Here is a 17,585-nt window from a genome sequence, read left to right as displayed (position 1 = left end):
CAAATAGCAAAACAAAGGGAAAAGCAAAACAAAGGAAAAAAGCAAAGAAAGCACTTCAGGACTGGTATTTATAAAGATGAGGATAGTATTTTTATCTTTTTATTTTCCCTCTTGAAACATGATCAGGACAGGATTATTTTTTTGATTCTGAAGAAGAGTACCTAAAATGAGCTGTAGCTGTTTAACACATACGGTATCCATAGAGTCTATTTATTTAGACTAAATTCCACGTGTTCCATGGATAATCTTTTTCCCAAATGTTTGCTAGTATCTCATCTTAGCAAGTGCTGCAAAATATAAACTGAAGGAACTATAAAGAAGAGGGAGATAACAAAACTAAGCCTTGCTTTTCAATGAAGTCTGACTTAAAATGAAGTGCAATTTTCAGATGGGTGAGGTTTCAAAGAATTTTTCCATAAAGGACCTAAATAACATCATACATTAAAAAGCATATATTATCCATAGTATGAGATAATAATAAATGAGATACAAGCAGATTTTAAGGGATGGCAACGGAACTTTTAACTGAGGTGAAAAGGGTAATTTAATGGCTTTGTTGAAGCTGTTTGGAATATGGTTTTGTTGAAGTTTTCTTGGACTTGTAACCACTCTGTGCCATGCAAAGCCTGGAAGATTGGGGTAATACTGCTCTGTTGCCCAGTCTCTTCCTGCCTCAGTCGTATGTAGAGTCTTTCAAGACAGACCAGCTGATACTGTCTGGGCATGTGTGTGGTCTGTAGTAATAACAAAGCTAATTTTGGATCTAGTTTGTGAGTGCTATGGTAATAAAATTGAAAACAAATTAAAAATGCTGGATTTGAGCGTTTATACGTGGTGTTTTTCAAATTCACCTGTTTCTGTTGTTGCCACAGATACTATGTAATTTCTATTGACATTTTTCATATATAGTAAGTTTAACTTTTCTAAGGAGACTTGCTATTCCACCTGTGTTTGTTAAAATCTGGATAAGCAGCTTTCAGAAGTCTGTCCCTTTCTGATCTTCGTTATCATTGAGGACTTCTTATTTTACCTGCTCATTATCAAGTAAGACTGAAACTCCTGTGGTTCTGCTCTTCTGGTGTATCTTCTAAGATACACTTGGAAAATGGGTCTGTTGCTGTATATTGTTTGGCATCGTTGCAGCTTTCACATTTTTCAGTATCTATTTCACATCATTCTGCACAGAGAAGCTTCTGAGTGCAGACTACGTAAAGCACTTCTCTCTTCTTCAGGGGAAGAGAAATAGGATACAGAAAAGACAAATATTATGTAGTGGATTGGTGCTCTGGAGTATAGTGGAAAATAAGTCTTGTAGAAAGATGTGGAAGTTGGGATAACCTCATGCTGTTGATGGGTATATGTCGGATATTTGGGCTGATTATGTCTTTTATCTCTCCTATATACTGCTGAACATGGAGCTGTTTACTGTCTGTCACACCTTGAAAAGGCAGGGTAAGGGATTCACTTAGAATGGTGGGGTTTCTCCTTTTTTTTTTTTTCCCCTCTCCCTCTCCCTCTCCCTCTCCCTCTCCCTCTCCCTCTCCCTCTCCCTCTCCCTCTCCCTCTCCCTCTCCCTCTCCCTCTCCCTCTCCCTCTCCCTCTCCCTCTCCCTCTCCCTCTCCCTCTCCCTCTCCCTCTCCCTCTCCCTCTCCCTCTCCCTCTCCCTCTCCCTCTCCCTCTCCCTCTCGTCTTTCTCCCTCTCCCTCTCGTCTTTCTCCCTCTCCCTCTCGTCTTTCTCCCTCTCCCTCTCGTCTTTCTCCCTCTCCCTCTCGTCTTTCTCCCTCTCCCTCTCCCTCTCCCTCTCCCTCTCCCTCTCCCTCTCCCTCTCCCTCTCATTTTTCTCCCTCTCCCTCTCCCTTTCGTCTGTCTCCCTCTCCCTCTCCCTCTCCCTCTCCCTCTCCCTCTCCCTCTCCCTCTCCCTCTCCCTCTCCCTCTCCCTCTCGTCTTTCTCCCTCTCCCTCTCCCTCTCGTCTTTCTCCCTCTCCCTCTCCCTCTCGTCTTTCTCCCTCTCCCTCTCCCTCTCGTCTTTCTCCCTCTACCCTTGGGAAGTAAAAAAAAGTAGTTCAACTAGTTACAGATCTAGTTATGGCTTTTTTTTTTTGTAATCACAGTTCTAGATACTAGTTCAGTATTTAGACATTATACTGTAAGTGTAAATAAATGGTTAATAAATTTAAAGGTAGGAAAAACTGGGGTATAAAAAGCTGGTCTTTTGCTCTATATGAAACAGGTATTTTTAATTCTAGGCCATTCATTCTGGATGGTGAAGTTGGAATTATTCTTCTACTGTATCTAATGGCATCTAGATGAAAGTCCAATGCCCAGCTGTTATACAAACCATATATGACTAATGAAAACTAGAGAATAGATTTATTCTTCTCTTGAAAAATATTTCTTCAGAAAATAGCATTAAATATTAAAAGTTTGTGCACTGGTGATAACCTGATGTGCTTTCTTCTCGCTTACTTTGTGCAGATGTGGAATAAGATTAGCTTCCCAGTGCTGTACTCTGCCTTTGGCAAGGAGACTTTTTTATAACTGGTTTTTAATCTTTTAAATATCTCTGCTCTTATAGTTACTGGTATTTTTGCTTATCTGTATAGCAGTGGGCCTATAAATAATTGTTCTTACTAGAATTAACTATAATGTAGTGCTTATAAAACTTCCACAGCACTTTCTGATGGAAATGTTTTCTTCTTGACTCTTGATTTGCACCTCCAGCACAACTCGTGATTCATTAAATACTGGAATAGTTTTGGATTGGGGTAAGAGACAAGAATTTTCTTTCCTTAAGTGGTGCCTTTTCTGTCTGAGGTGACTCAGGTCACTCAAGCAAACAATTTAATGGAATAGAACAGAGAAAGGGAACAGACCTTGACTGGAGTCCAGATGCTATGTGATAGCTATCTACCATATAATATTATTAGAACAAATGTGAAAAAATATTATCAAAAGAACCATTTTTTTTATCCATAAGGGGAAAGCAGAATATTGCTGTAGGAATTTTAACTGCTGATTTTGGTATTGCAGAGCTCTTTGTTAATTTTTGAATAACTGCAATATACATGTTATGAATATGCAACGTACTAATATTCCTATTTATTTCAGGATAATTATTGGCCTATAACTGAAAAAAAGCAAATGCTATTGTTATCAGTCCAATGTAAAAAAAGTATTCCAACAGTTTTATATTTTTAATAGAGATGGAATTCCTTTCATATTGAAGTCAGCAGGTGATTTAATATTGATTTGAATGCAGCAAAGACTTTACCCGTGGACATTGTAATAAATGGTTATTGAAACACTATCATAATTAGAGCATGTGATAACACCAGAAAGTAACCTCATCTAATATTTAGCAAAAGGAATGCTTTATCTTGGCTAAATATGGTATTTATCTAGTTTTAAAAGGTATTGAGAAGTTCGTGACTAATACTGCCTTCCAAAAGAGTTTGGTCTGAAAACAGATCTCAGTAGAGGTTACACTGATTGCATAAGGATTTTCTGTGTACAAAGCCCCCTGTTTCATTGCCATCCTCTGCACTGAGCCAGAGTACTGGGCAAAGAGCTGGCAGAATACTTGGAGGTTATAAACTTGTACAAGTAGAAACTCAATTTTGTTTCTTGTTGCAACTGGGAATCAAAGAGGGTTTGCGAGTGTCAGGATTATCTTCTGCAAGATGTTCAGTCATGCAGCTGTTTGGAAACTTCATTAAATCTCTTACTACAGTTCCATACTTTGTTCTCCCATTATGTCTCTATTTTACTCTCCCACCTGACCCCCCTCTCTATTTTGTCCTTTTGGGCCAGCTGCCAAAACTGAGAGTTCCTGGAGACTGGTAAGAAAGCTTTTGCTTCTCTGCTCATTTCTTCTGTGTGCAGTCCTTCAATAAATGTTCTTTACACACATTCAACAGAAGGACTTGGAGCCATCAGTTCAATAGCATATGATGTTTAATACCTAAGATGATACTACAAGTTTGAACCCAAACCAGTGACTGAAGATAAAGAGAATATGTTAAATTGTAGGATTAAAAAAAAATAAAATACAGTCCTCTACACATTCATTTTGAGTTGTGTGAACTGGAATTTTTTTACCTGCCTCTTCAAGTGTGTGAGGTAAGTGTGCCTCAGACGGAGGAGTAATCTAAACAAGGGGTAGTACTTTATCTACATGTTTCTCTATTTCTTATTGTTACCTGAAGAAACATTTCAAGATTTCAAATAGGTAGCTGTTTCAAAGCACAGAAGCTACTCAAAATGGAAAACCCACAGAAGACTGGATGTGTCTCAGAGCTGACCCAGCAAAGCCACAAACCACTTTGGAAAGCTATCTTAGAAGATACAGAAACTCTGTACAAAGTTTTCTTTGCTCATTACTTGAAAAGCTGATGATAAAAACAAATGCTGTGTTCTTCAAAAGCTCTTCTTGTGGTACTTGAGGCTGGGAAGAAGGAGCTGCTTGTTAGGTAGGTTAAAAATTGGCTGGAGTGCCAGGCTTGAAGTCTCAGCATCTAGTTGGTGGCTGGAAGTAAGTGGAGGGTGGGGAAGCTGGGCTTAGTTAGTCTGGGGAAGAGAAGGCTTTGACACAGTCCCAGTTGCCTGAAAAGCAGTTGCCAGACTGGCCAATTGTCCTGGTAGCACTACAGAGTGTAAAAACAAAACAAACCCTGAAAAACTCACGTGTAGAAAATGCTGCTTGAGAGGTTCTGATTGGACATGAGGAAAAAATGCTTTGCCTAGGGAGATAGCCCAGCTCTGGAATAGCTCATGGCAGCTCCTTCTGGAGTTTCCACCTGCCATGGGGTTTGAGTGTTGCCTACAAAATGCTCATCCTCAAATGGGCCACACGCTGTGCCCTGAGGAGGAGCTCCTCAAAAGCTCAAGCTGGAACCCAAGCAGGAGCTGGGACTGGAGGTCTCCAGAGGTCCCTTCAAAGCAGCATTTCAATGATTTCGAGTGGCTTTGCTTTGATACCCATTTTACACCCAAGCAATATCAAACAGAGCTTGAATTTGTCTTCAATTTTCTGCCAATAACAGACCATTTTCCAGCTTTTCCTTTGTACCAGGGAAAAGAGCTTGTTTTGATGTTGCCTGCTACATTCAGATGTTAGGTAAGAAGTGCCTGGGGGCAACAAAACACAGAAAGAGGCCCGTGTAAGCCTTGAGTTACTACTTTTGAGAGTAGCCTTACTGCTTTTGGAAGGTCTGGTGAAAGAGGAAGAACTGGCATGTTATGTTGCATTTCAAAGAACTGCTCCTACTAAGTCTATTTCTGTACATATGTGAAGTGTTGTAAAAGTTATATGGGAATGTTGTCAGGAAATCCTTTTGACTACTTTAATTAAAAAAACCTGCTTCCCTCTGAAGTTCTGTGGTAACAAATGAATAGTTGCTCCTTCATATTTTGTTTCTGAGTTTTAAGACAGAGAACTCACACATACTGCAACATCATGTGTATCTGACAAAACTCTTAGTCCTTAAATATTTAGACTTGAAACTTTTTTAATGTTTCAATTTGTGTTTTTGTTTGGTTGTTTTTTGCTTTGTTTTATTTTGTTGGGTTTTTTTAAGCAGGGATAACCAGGTGTGAGCTAATGCTGTTTCTGAAGGTCGAAAACCTAATTTTCATAATTAAGGGCTGTTGAATGAAATGAACAAAATAATACATTAAGTATGCACGACTAGCAGTACTTTTCTCTTGTCCTGTTGCCAGATTAGTATAAGTTTAGTAAAGTTTTAAAAAATTGATTTTACCAGTACTGTGTGACCTCTTAAGTGAATCAGTCTTCAAAGTGAATCAGTGCTGAAGCTGTTACTCCACCCACAGCTCCTTGTCTGTCTCCTGAACTGTGATTTGTCTGAGTTTTCCCCGTGACCCTTGCTAAAATGTAGTGATTACGATGTACTAATGAAGAGGTATTTGCTATATTTGAAAAGTGTCAGTGCTGATCTCTGTTAGACGTGTTGTGCCCATGGGGGAAGAGCCCTACTTTGAAGTAGGCAGGAATGAGCTTGTCTGGTCGGTGGGTTTAATTTCAGTTTACAGGGGCATCTGCTGATCTGTTTGGCGATACCGTGGTTTGCATGCTGGTGGAAGGGTTAGGCACTACCCTGCTTGCAGAATGCCTGGAATCTTGTAATTTTCAAGGGCAGGCTTTTTACATTAATAGATATATAAATCTGGTGATAGCATCTTGTACCACATCAAAGACAGCTGCGGTGACTCATTTTTCAACTTCAGGCACTGATAAGTGTCTGCTGTCCTTTTCTAATAAGAGTAACCATGTCATATCCCCGGGTCAGCTTAGGGATTTTTCCCATCCGTGTGCCCCTTTTCCAGGACTTCTGCAAGTGATCTCATTTGCCCATTCTCTGAATAGCAGAGCCCGTCTTCTCATGATCCTTTCACTGAAGGTGCAGATACATTGTTTTGGTCCTTTTTATGTCCCTGTTTTGCTTGCATGGTGTGTTGCTCACTGGATGAATCACAGTATCACAGAAAGTCAGGGGTTGGAAGGGACCTCAAAAGATCATCAGTCTCTCCCCTTGCTCCCCCCCCACCAGAGCAGGGTCACCTACAGGAGGTCACACAGGAACATGTCCAGAAGGGCTTGGAATGTCTCCAGGGAAGGAGACTCCACAACCTCCCTGGGCAGCCTGTGCCAGTGCTCTGACACCCTCACAGTGAAAAAAATCTTCCTAATATTTATATGGAACCACCTGTGCTCTGGTTTATAACCATTGCCCCTTGTCTCATTGTTAGTCACCCCTGAGAAAAGTTTGGGTTGGTGCCTTGCTTACTACACTCCGTGCCTTTAAGTCTTTGCTTAAACTGATTCTTCAGGGTGATTCAATGCTGTCTGTGCAGTAATAACTTTTTTTTTTTTGGGGGGGGTGGGTGGGAGGGTCAGGAGAATGGTTGTTAATAGAAAGGCAGACAGAACACGGCAGCAGTGTAGATAGCTTTGGAGTTATACATCTGACTGCTGTAAATCTGACTGAATGTTTTACTCCCTTTTAAGTATAACTTGGTCTGATTTATCCCTAAAATAAAGCAGGAATCGCAAAGTCATTCCACAAAGAATGGAGACCATAGTATCATCTTAGACATGATCAGGTATCTGTGCTCTTCACACAATTTCCTCAAAAGAAATGTTCATAACAATGCATAAAGGCAGTAGGGAAAGGCTAGCTTTTTGTGGTACAATAGTACGATTTATGTGGAGTGGATAAAAAGGAATATTGTGGCTTATCTGAAGACAAATAACAAGCTTCATTCTCCAGTGACAGCAATTACTTGCTTTTGTAGTCATAAAAAATAATTCTTTTGTGAGAGAAGAAATTCCACTGTGCAAGAGCAAATATTTGAAATGGAGCAAGTGTTGTGTGAGGGAATTTGATATGTTCGTGGAACACTGTTTGTGCTAAAGTAAATAGATATTTTTCCTTCACAAATGGAGGAGCTGGAGATACCAGAGATGCTGCAACTTCTCTTCACTAAATTGCCATATGCTTTTTCTTTCCTTTCTTCCTTTTAGTTGACTTCTCATTTTATATGCTTGGACTATTTACAATCCCTACTTGCTGCTGTTATTGTCCTGATGATACAAAAGAAAACACTTTCCTAATGTGTTGTGAAAAGTAACCTGGTTTGTAATCCTGTGTGTGCTTTTTAGAGACAAAATGAACCTCTGTAGTCAGACGGCAGATGTTGACGTGTTTGTCTGAAACAGTGGTCCTTTGCATACTTTGGAAATATCACTCCAGTGTTCTAATCTCTGGGAAAGTAATTTTTATTATTGTTGGCTCCTGTGTTTAGAATGCAGTTCTCACTTGACACACTATACATTACAGAAAAATGCTTATGACTCAGCTAACAAAAGCCCAACTAAGCGCCCAAAATAGGAATCTATTTCTTTTGCCTTTTTTATCCTTTTTTTACTTATTACTGCATGTTATCCTATCTTATTTGTGCATAAGGCAGTCAATCTTCTGCAAGGAGAGACCACACACCATCAGTTTTATATAAGCAGCACTTCCACTTAAAAGAAAATTTACTATTTTCATACCACAAATAGGAGGCACCAGTCCATCAGACTTTAACATTTAAATATAGATTAATTCTTTTAAAATAGTAATGCTTTATCTTCTTTTCTTGCAGTACATCCATTTAGCTGTCAGCCTTTGCATTTAGCTTCAATAAGGTACAATTGCAGTGTATGTTTTCATTGTAGACTGAATCATATGTCTTGCTAAGTTCTAAGTGAATGATTATTATAATGCTCATTATAAAAAAACCATAAAAATAAGGTAAAGTATCTAATTTTAAGAGACAATGATGAGCTGAAACTCTGAGAATTCCTGTGTTTTACAGGCTGAAATGTTAACCTGACTGTGTACAGGTTTGTAGAAAAAGCCAAAGATAGTGAGTTAGGTGCTGTAGCATAAGGAGGATCTTTTCATCTGATGGAATTAAGTTTTGTAGTCTAGAGAACGCATCATTGTATCTCACAATATCAAAATGTATCTGTATTATGTCAGTGCCTGCTTTTTACAGCTAAGCACCCCCTATGAGCTGATTCTAGATGCTGGGTGTGAATTCCTGTGAATACTGGGCACTTGAGAATGTGGTTGCTTGAGTTATTGTGAAGAGCAGTTGGGGCCCTGGAAGGCAGAGCTGCTGCTCACTAAAGGAGTCCTTTCTTTTTGGTACCTCCTCATAGTTATATCTTCATAACTTGAAGAGGTCTTTTCAGTAGTTTAAGTGTTATTGTGTGCTTTAAAAATAAAATGCAGTTGGCTTACTTATTTTTGGCTTACTTACAATTCATTTGATGCCACATTGTAAAACATTAATGAAATTTTACATGTGTTTACTCTTACAATGCTGTGAGGAATTGTGAGGAAGTCACTCAACTGAGACTTGTCAGTAAATGCCTAATTTCTTACACTTGGTGACTTTCCCAAGGTTCCCAAAAATGTCCCAGTTTCATTTCTGTATCAGAATAACTTTATTCTGACACAGTCCTCAGTTAAGAGGCAGCCATTAAAACCCACATCTCTGGATGCAGTAAAGGTGGGACAGAAAAACACAGAACAAAAGTGTCTTTATCTGTCTATACTATACAAACACTTAAGGAACAGGAGAAGAAACTAATATTGATGCATCTTTTCTCTCTCTTGACTATAGGTGTGCAGGATCCTCAGCATGAGAAGATAATTACTGTGACTTCTAATGGAAGTATTCACAGCCCCAAGTTTCCACACACATACCCACGCAATACTGTACTGGTGTGGAGATTAGTAGCAATAGATGAAAATGTATGGATACAGCTTACTTTTGATGAAAGATTTGGGCTTGAGGACCCAGAAGATGACATTTGCAAGTAAGTAACTTTAATTTGGAAAAATCTGAAGGCAGGTGTGGAGGATGGAACAAATTTGTAGCTCATGTTTTGCAAAAATATGGCACCTGAATGTCAATATTATTTATAAAATGCATCTCTTAATGTATTAGTTTATTATTTTATTTTGCAGTGCTAGGGAAGGATGCCATGCTTGAAAGCTTTGGGCTTCCCCTTATTTTCCTTCTGCATTCAATATCTGGGCCACAGATGTAGTATTCTGCAGAAATGTGAAATACTTGATCTCTCAAATAAAAGTTTTTACACCTAGGAAAATACTCCTTACAGAATGTTAGAGGAATGAATGTCTAATTTTTACAGAGAAAATACAGGTAAGCAAGTTGTCCAAAGTGGAGTTCAGATAACTGACTCAATGTACAACATCCCTGTTGAAAAAAAAGCCAAAGTGCACAATATTTTAATGGCCTTCAGTGGTCAAGTTCTCTGTTTTCTATGAAAACAGCATTTACAGTATTGAATTAATTGCCATCCTTCAATGGTGGGTTTTTTTTCAATACATGTTCTACCTGCTCAGTCACTGGTACAGGTTTCTATAGGATTCTATAGGATTTTCTATAGTATTTTTTCCTATGACTTGCAGCCCAAGCCTTCATAGCTTGGGAGAGAAACAGCTGTGACATAACAGGCATTAGGATGGATGTAGTTCTGAACCAAGCCATCTGATTAATCATGTTTGGATATTTGTGAGAGAGTAGAAGATGACATTACATATGCTTCCTTTGAGTGGTTTAAATGGGGGAGTTCCTAAACTCTTATATCCTCTTATCTGTCTGCTATCATAGTGACACATCATAAAAAAAAATTAAATGAATAAATATGTGAATAGTGGTACATTGTCTGAACTGTTTTCAGTAAATTCAGTAACATAAAATAAGCCATTTGAATAGCATATCCTCCATAGATGTGTTCCTGGATGTGTTCCTTCAAGCAAGATTTTTCTTTCAAAGTATTTTTTTTGTTTTTCTTTGGTTTTCTGCTGGGGGGTTTATTTTGAGCACCTTGAATACACGTTTCATTTGATTTCAACTTGCTCTCAATTTTTCTGATTATCTGATATTCTGGATTTTTTATATCTTTGTCCCAGTTTGAACAATCTTGTATCAGGTTTTAATAACAAATTTAAATTTTTAGAGGCTACTTTTATCTTTAATTTTTTAAAAGAGATGGATAGATGTCTTTTGTAATTCTGAAAGGTGCAATTGTCAAGGTTGCATCAAATACAATTAAAATGCTAAGTACTGTAAACATGTTTGCTCAGATGAGTGCACTCCCTTTACACAATAGTTATTTTTTTTTTTAATGAAAACTTAGCTTGCTTTTTCTTTTCTTTGCATATGGCAGAGTGAAGTGGCAAGTGAAAGAAAATCCAGGTAGGGTGACTCATTCGTCCACTTGCAAAGAAAAAAGTAAGATAAGTTAAAATATTTTTAATACTATAATTAGAACATTATTTTAATGGGAGTACATTTATTTTAAGTAAACAATGTGCTGAATACAGAAGTACTGATGAACCATAGGAGCAGTAATAAGTCACTCATAATCTTCATTTGATTGCAATCTTTTTGTGCTTTTATTTCTGCTGGGATTCCAGGAAGTTGTATGACTGCAATTCCTGATCTGTGCTCTTTTGCAGACACATCAAGCTTTTTGGCCTGGAAGATATAACCCTCTGATACATAGAGTTACATTGTTGTCTGTAACCAAAAGAAAAAACATAGCTACATTTCCTACGAAATGTAAATCTAGTAACAAACTCAGTTAAGAAAGTGTATTTTGTTTGATCTGAAGGGAGCATAAATAATTTGAGAAAAACCTAGGACACAGAGGGCGTAACTGTGTAAAACAATTCTACACAGGCTAAGTAAGTGACCAGTTTCCAGTGTAATATCTTCTGTGTAGCTTCTTGTGTTTCTTATAGTTCCTAATAAAAATATTTCATCTTTTCCCAGTACCTTTTGTAAAAAAGCTGAGGGTTTTATTCACTACCTTCCATAATACTTACTACTCAGCTGTGTCTCTACCACTTGAAACACACAAATTGGTATTGTTGCTGGAGAGTACTCAAGAGTTTCTCCAAAGACAATTTTATTTCACAAAGGAAAGAATAAGATATAACATGAAATGTAATGTTTCATAACACCACATCTTACAGTGACATGATCCTTTAGTTCTGACCAATGGCTGCAACCAGGTGAAAACCTCCACGTGGTAATATTCGACTGTCTGTGTAACAGTGTCCAGTTTGCACCAGAATATCACAGAATCACACAGGAAGTTACGGGTGAAAGATCATTCCAAACTCCTGCCAGAGCAGGGTCACCTACAGGGGGTCACACAGGAACGTGTCCAGGCAGGTTTAGAATGTCACCAGGGAAGGAATCTCTCTGAATGTCTCCACAGCCTCCCTGGGCAGCCTGTACCAGTGCTCTGTCTTTTTTAGGAAAAAATTCTTCCTAATATTTATACAGAACCATCTGTGCTCCAGTTTATAACCATTGCCCTTGTCCCATTATCAGTCACCCCTGAGAAAATCTTTACTCCATCCTCCTGGCTCTCTCCCTTTACATATTTATAAACATTAATGAGCTCACCCCTCATTCTCCTCCTCTCCAAGCTGCAGAGCCCCAGCTCCCTCAGCCTTTCCTCATAAGGGAGATGTTCCACTCCCTTCATCATCTTGGAGGCTCAGTGCTGGGCTCTCTCAAGCAGTTCCCTGTCCTTCTGGAACTGAGGGAACCAGAACTGGACACAATATTCCAGATGTGGCCTCACCAGGGCAGAGTAGAGGGGGAGGAGAACCTCTTGACCTACTGACCACCCCCTTCTAATGCACCCCAGGTGTCATTCATTGGCCTTCTCGGCCACAAGGACACATTGCTGGCTCATGGGCATCCTTCCATCCACCAGCACCCCTGGGTCCCGTTCCCCTTCACTGCTCTCCCTGCCCAGCTCTCCAGCCTGTGTAGATCCCTCTGAATGGCAGCACAGCCTTCTAGGGTATCAGCCAGTCCTCCCAGCTTTGTTTCATCAGCAAATTTGCTGACACTCTGTCCCCTCGTTAAGGTCATTGATAAAGATGTTGAACAGACATATCTGTCTTCCCCATCTCTGAGGACCCCATGAGTTACTTGCAGTAGTTATTGTCACAGTTTAAGATAATAAGCAGCTTTTAAATCTCACAACAATTCAAATATTGTTCATACATAGGAAAAAAAAATAAACCAGAGCCATACCTGACTAATAAGACTTTTTGGTTTAAGACAGTTCTGTAGCAGGAAAACAGTGGTAGTGGTGAAAAAGAAATGTCCAAGATGTGTCCTGAAGCTCAGAAAAGTTCTTGGCTGTATCTGGTTGACCTGATCCTCCACACCTGGATTTCTCCAAAGTCAGTTCTGACATTTCAAAGTATTCTCAGAGGTCTTTGCATCTAGAAAGAATGACACATTTTACAGATAAGAATCTAAAGTTAAGAATCCTGCTGTGTCCTTTCCAAAGTGAACGCATACTCCAGGTTATGTAAAAAACAGTTGTATGCATTTATCTCAGAAGAAATTTGTTATTTGGCTAATAGTACAGTTATTAAATTCTCTCTAATACTGCAGGAATTTCAGCCTTGTAACTTTGCTTGGTTTCAGTTGTGGCTTCAAAAGAAAAAACTTATTAACAAACAAGACATAAAAGGAGAAGGATGCAGTCTCCTGGCTGTTTTGTGCAGTACTCTTCAGATGATACAACTGACAGTGAACTTCTTTTACATAGGGGAATTTCAAGAAAACAGAGACATAATTAATTAACATTCTGTATGCACACCCTTTCTGATGAACAAAAAAGGCATCGTTTTCTCCACTGATACAGTAACTGATAGGATGGGTCATTATTTTCATTGTGTTAGCCCCTCACTGCTATTTTAATCATGAGGCCATGAGGTAGATTTCTGTGCCTGAAAGCTCCTGCCCCTGGGGAAATGCCATAACTCTCCTTGACAAGGAGAGACTGAGTTTTGCTCAACTGTTGCTTGTTGTCCAAAGCTGTTGCCTTCTGTCTGTAAGAACATGCATTGATAAAAGCTTTTTGATAACTTCTCTGTGACTTTAGCTTTCTTCTCTGTGGCTTTAGCTTTCTCCCAGGAAGAACATGAATGCTACAGTTGACATGAACCCCCAGACAGATGTTGTGAGCAGGCTGTGCACTGGAGCATTACATCACAGGACTGACACACACACAGAATTATTTAAAAAATAATTAAAAAAAAATCAGTCTCTTTCTTACACTGGTAACGTATGCCAAACTTGCTCACTCCCTGTGCACAGAACAGCTCTGGTTCTTCATCTCAGTGGTGGTTGCAGCTGTTCTTTCCAATACTCAGATGACTACAGTCTGGCTTTCTTATATATAATAAAATGCAGAAATATTTCATAAATTCAAAGTGTAATTACTGTAGATACAATGCTAGGGGTAAAATAAATAAATAAAAGAATGTGGAACCAACCAGTAGTTGAATACTAGGTGCCATTTTACCACTATCTTCATTTTAGGGTAGCTTTACTTATTTGCAGCTTTAAAGTATTTAAAGTACTTATTTGCATTTAAAGGATGATCTATGTCTGTTGTGTGTTGTGGGGTTGGGGGCAGGAGGAGCTTTTCGAAGGTGAATAGGTGAATCTGTTAATGTAGTTGGATAAACTATAAAGTTTTGAAAGAATCCCCAGAGCTTGTCTAGCTAATATGTGCAATATGTAGAATTTTTTTCCTGAAGAAAATTAATTAAGCCAAAGGCAGCTGTCAGTGCTAGCTTGGGATAAAATACTCGTTAGTAGTGCTGTGACTTTTTTTTTCTTCCTATTATCAAATTAAGTACTTAATACCAGGAATGCTCTTCCTCTGAGGGTTCCTAGAATGGTCCTTTCAGATGCAGAGCCACATGTATAAAATGCACCACCTCCCTTTTCCCCAGTATTTCTGTTAGCTACTTGCCATCATTTCAGTTCTGTTGTGGCTGAACTGTGCCCAAGGTATCCCCTCCATTCAGGGAACAACAAGGTTATGAGGTAGAAGCTACAGTCCAGCCAGCTATAGGTCTGTACTTGCTCTTAATGAATGTATAATTAAGAAATTATTGTCAAGGGTTAAAAAATCAGATTGGGCTTATTCTGACAGGACTGAAATAAGTGTATTAAGAAGAGACATACAGACACTGTCTTTAGTTGCTATGAAGAAGGAAAAAATTTGCTTAGCTGTGGTTGTTTTTTGTTTGTTTTGTTTTTTTGACATAAATTTTGTCAGATCCATACTGTGCAGTGATAAGTTATGGTAAACATCTAAAAAAGGGCTAAACTATTTGTCATTTAATTTTTTAAGGAGACCTTTTTGTGTAATATTGGACCCAATAAGCAACTACACCATGTGCAGCTTCCTTTCTTGCAGTTACTACAAATCTGTACACGTAACATGTGGAGTAAAATGTGGATGCTTAACTGCCTCAATAAAAATGAGAACAGATATTCCACTTCTGTTTGGCCTTTTGTAATGGAAGCATCGTATGGCATCAACAGAGCACATACTTGAGAGAATAATTTCAGCATCTTTTTCTTCTAGAAAGATGAAATTCCACCCCCTGAAAATAAAGTATAATGTTGATTTTGCCTTTGTTGCATTGTAGAGGCAATATTAATGGATGTGTGAAGAACATACTAATACCAAGGATAGATTAAAATATAACTCTTCATATAAAATAAGGATTCATTCTGGGGGCTTTTGAGGGTAGAGAGTCCCTTATGAATGTTTAGTTCCCAAGAAAATTGTTTTCTGGGCAACTGATGTGCTGTCCTTACTGTCAGACAGTCTCAAATACATCTGGTGGACTGCGATTACAGAGGGTGAAATTATCTCTTGGGTAAGTACAAAGTTCAAGTTGTCTTTGAGTGACTGGACAAAGACCTTTAAGTGAACTCTGTATTTAAAGAGGAACTGGTACAGACAGTGTTCATGGTGACCCATGTCACTAAGTAGCTGGGCTGCTGGGATTTGTGCTTTTATTTTCCCTCCCTCCCCACCCACCACCTATTCTGAAGCTGCAGGGGTTGCTGCTGCCACATCTGTTTGAAAATTCATTAAACAGTGAGGAGAGCTCCAAAATTTCTACAGCTTCAAACTGAAAAAAACCCCAACCAAAAAAACCTATAAAACAAAACTATAAAACAGTCCCCACCACATCCCAAAGACTGAGAGTAGAGATGAATGTTATAGTGAAGATCTGTCCTTAAGTTTTCTTTCAGCTGTTGCTTTAGGATTTCAGTGTGTTCAATTTTCACCACCCACTTTTTATTTTTTTTTATGAGCTGCAGTGCATATAGGTGTGCTAGGCTCTCAGTTTTGTGAATCAGATCCATTTGGATAGTTTTGATTCAATTAATACTTGGAATTATAAAAGGCATATGAGCTCTCTTTCCTCAATACACAATTCTTTTTATGGTTTTTTTGTTTGTTTATTTTTGTCCAACACATAATAACACTTAATTTTTTATTCAAATTCCGAAAGAAGGTCTTATGATTTAAATGGCTAGGATGAGTTCTAACATTCTAGTGCTTTAGATTAATTTAAATACTAATAAGAAAGAATTATTATGAAATAACTAACTTAAGCTGAAGTCCCGAGTAGCAACGATGATGGTTTACCACTGACAGGAATGTGGCATTTAATGAGCATTGTGTAGAAAATGCCATAAATGTTGTGTTATGTCAGCTGGTGAAGTAACTTCATCTGCTGCTTGTGGGGTTGGTTTTTTTGGGGTTTGATTTTTAATTACTCAGTCAACTCAGACAACTGAATAGTGATTCTAGTTCAAGAGAGGTTTAAAGAATTAAAGAGGTCAAGAATGGATTTAAATGTAGTACGAGCGTGGAGGATGGGGATCAAAGCTTTTAATAGGTTTTACTAATTTAGGACCATAGTCCTTGGTCATCAAATATTATTCTTTTAAATGTAAAGAAAGGGATTAATGCTGCAAAGATTATTTCTTTTGTGTGAATTCAGTTGTAACTATTATTTCAATTTAATCAATTCAAAAGAACCCAATAGGCTCGTGCATCCTGCTTATTTATGTTTTGATTTAAAAATGAGTGGTTTTTCACATCAAAAGAAGTAACTGGATCCCTTTGTATTCTGATTTCATTGAACAAAAGTGTATTTTCTTCTATTTATTTATTTTAGTTTTTTAAGAAAGCACTTTCCAGGAAAAAATTACTCTGATTACTAAGACACAAACTCATCTTTCAGCTGGTCCCATTCAACTGTTTCAGCTGCTGTCCACAGTTCATGCTGTGTCAGAGGTGTGTGCTGTATCCAGGAGTGTTCCTATGGGTTCTCTACTGCACATTAAAAGTTGCTTAATATCATTCCTATGAAAACACTTTTGTCAATGTGACAAAACAGATCTTGTGGGCTGTAAAAGAAGATAAAAATTAGAAATCCCAAACCAGTACAGTTTTAACTGAGTCTGGCCTCTTAAGATGCATTTATTAAGGTACTAGAAGAGTAAACTCAGTTCTGAAGGAAGGGTTTATAGCTGCAAAATTGAACTCTTTAAGCAAATCAGAGTGCAACATAAAGGGGAAGAGGAGATGCTTCTCTGAGCAGAATGAGAGGACAGCGTAGCCTGATTGATATAATCAGAAGGACATGCTGCAAAAGCTTAGGGGCTTTCATTGCATTCTTCCCCACCCACTTTTCCCTCCTTTACAGTAAATCCAGCGTTCACTTTTGTTATCCACTGTTGCTAGAGAACACTAGAATGCAAGAAATTTAAAATCTATTTTCACAGTCCAGATGAGTGTTAGGAGACTGATTGCTGATGAGTGAGCGGTTGACATAATTTAATTCCTAACTCCTTTTTCACACCATAGTCTGTACTCGTTGACTTAAAAAACATTTTAAGCTCCTTTAAATTCTCTCCTGGTCCTCTCAGTCTCCTGGTCCTCTCAGCAGGCTGTGTGAATAAAGTGAACTATGTCCACAGTATCAAAATATTTTTTGTAAATGATCCTAATCCTAATTTATTGCTTCTATATTTGTTTCATGTTTCCATAGTTGGCTGTGTTTCTAATAGTGTAGGTCGAAGTTATTTTCTTTGAAAACGAATCTGAAGCTACTGGGTCT

The 17,585-nt window shown here is 38.4% G+C and overlaps 1 protein-coding gene across 1 annotated transcript in view; it reads left to right on the top strand.

Moving 5' to 3' along the window:
* The window catches only part of PDGFC (platelet derived growth factor C), a 129,563-nt gene that overhangs the window by 67,560 nt on the left and 44,418 nt on the right, over positions 1–17,585 (top strand). Inside the window, exon 2 of the mRNA XM_071743033.1 lies at positions 9,196–9,391. Within this exon, the coding sequence (XP_071599134.1) occupies positions 9,196–9,391 (196 nt within the window). The remainder of the gene's footprint in view (positions 1–9,195; positions 9,392–17,585) is intronic.

Source organism: Heliangelus exortis, chromosome 4 (genome assembly GCF_036169615.1).
Source record: "Heliangelus exortis chromosome 4, bHelExo1.hap1, whole genome shotgun sequence".
In the NCBI taxonomy this organism is placed as follows: Eukaryota; Metazoa; Chordata; class Aves; order Apodiformes; family Trochilidae; genus Heliangelus; species Heliangelus exortis.
The sequence above is the reverse complement of the archived record's forward strand: the minus strand, read 5'-3'. Positions and strand labels throughout refer to the sequence as shown.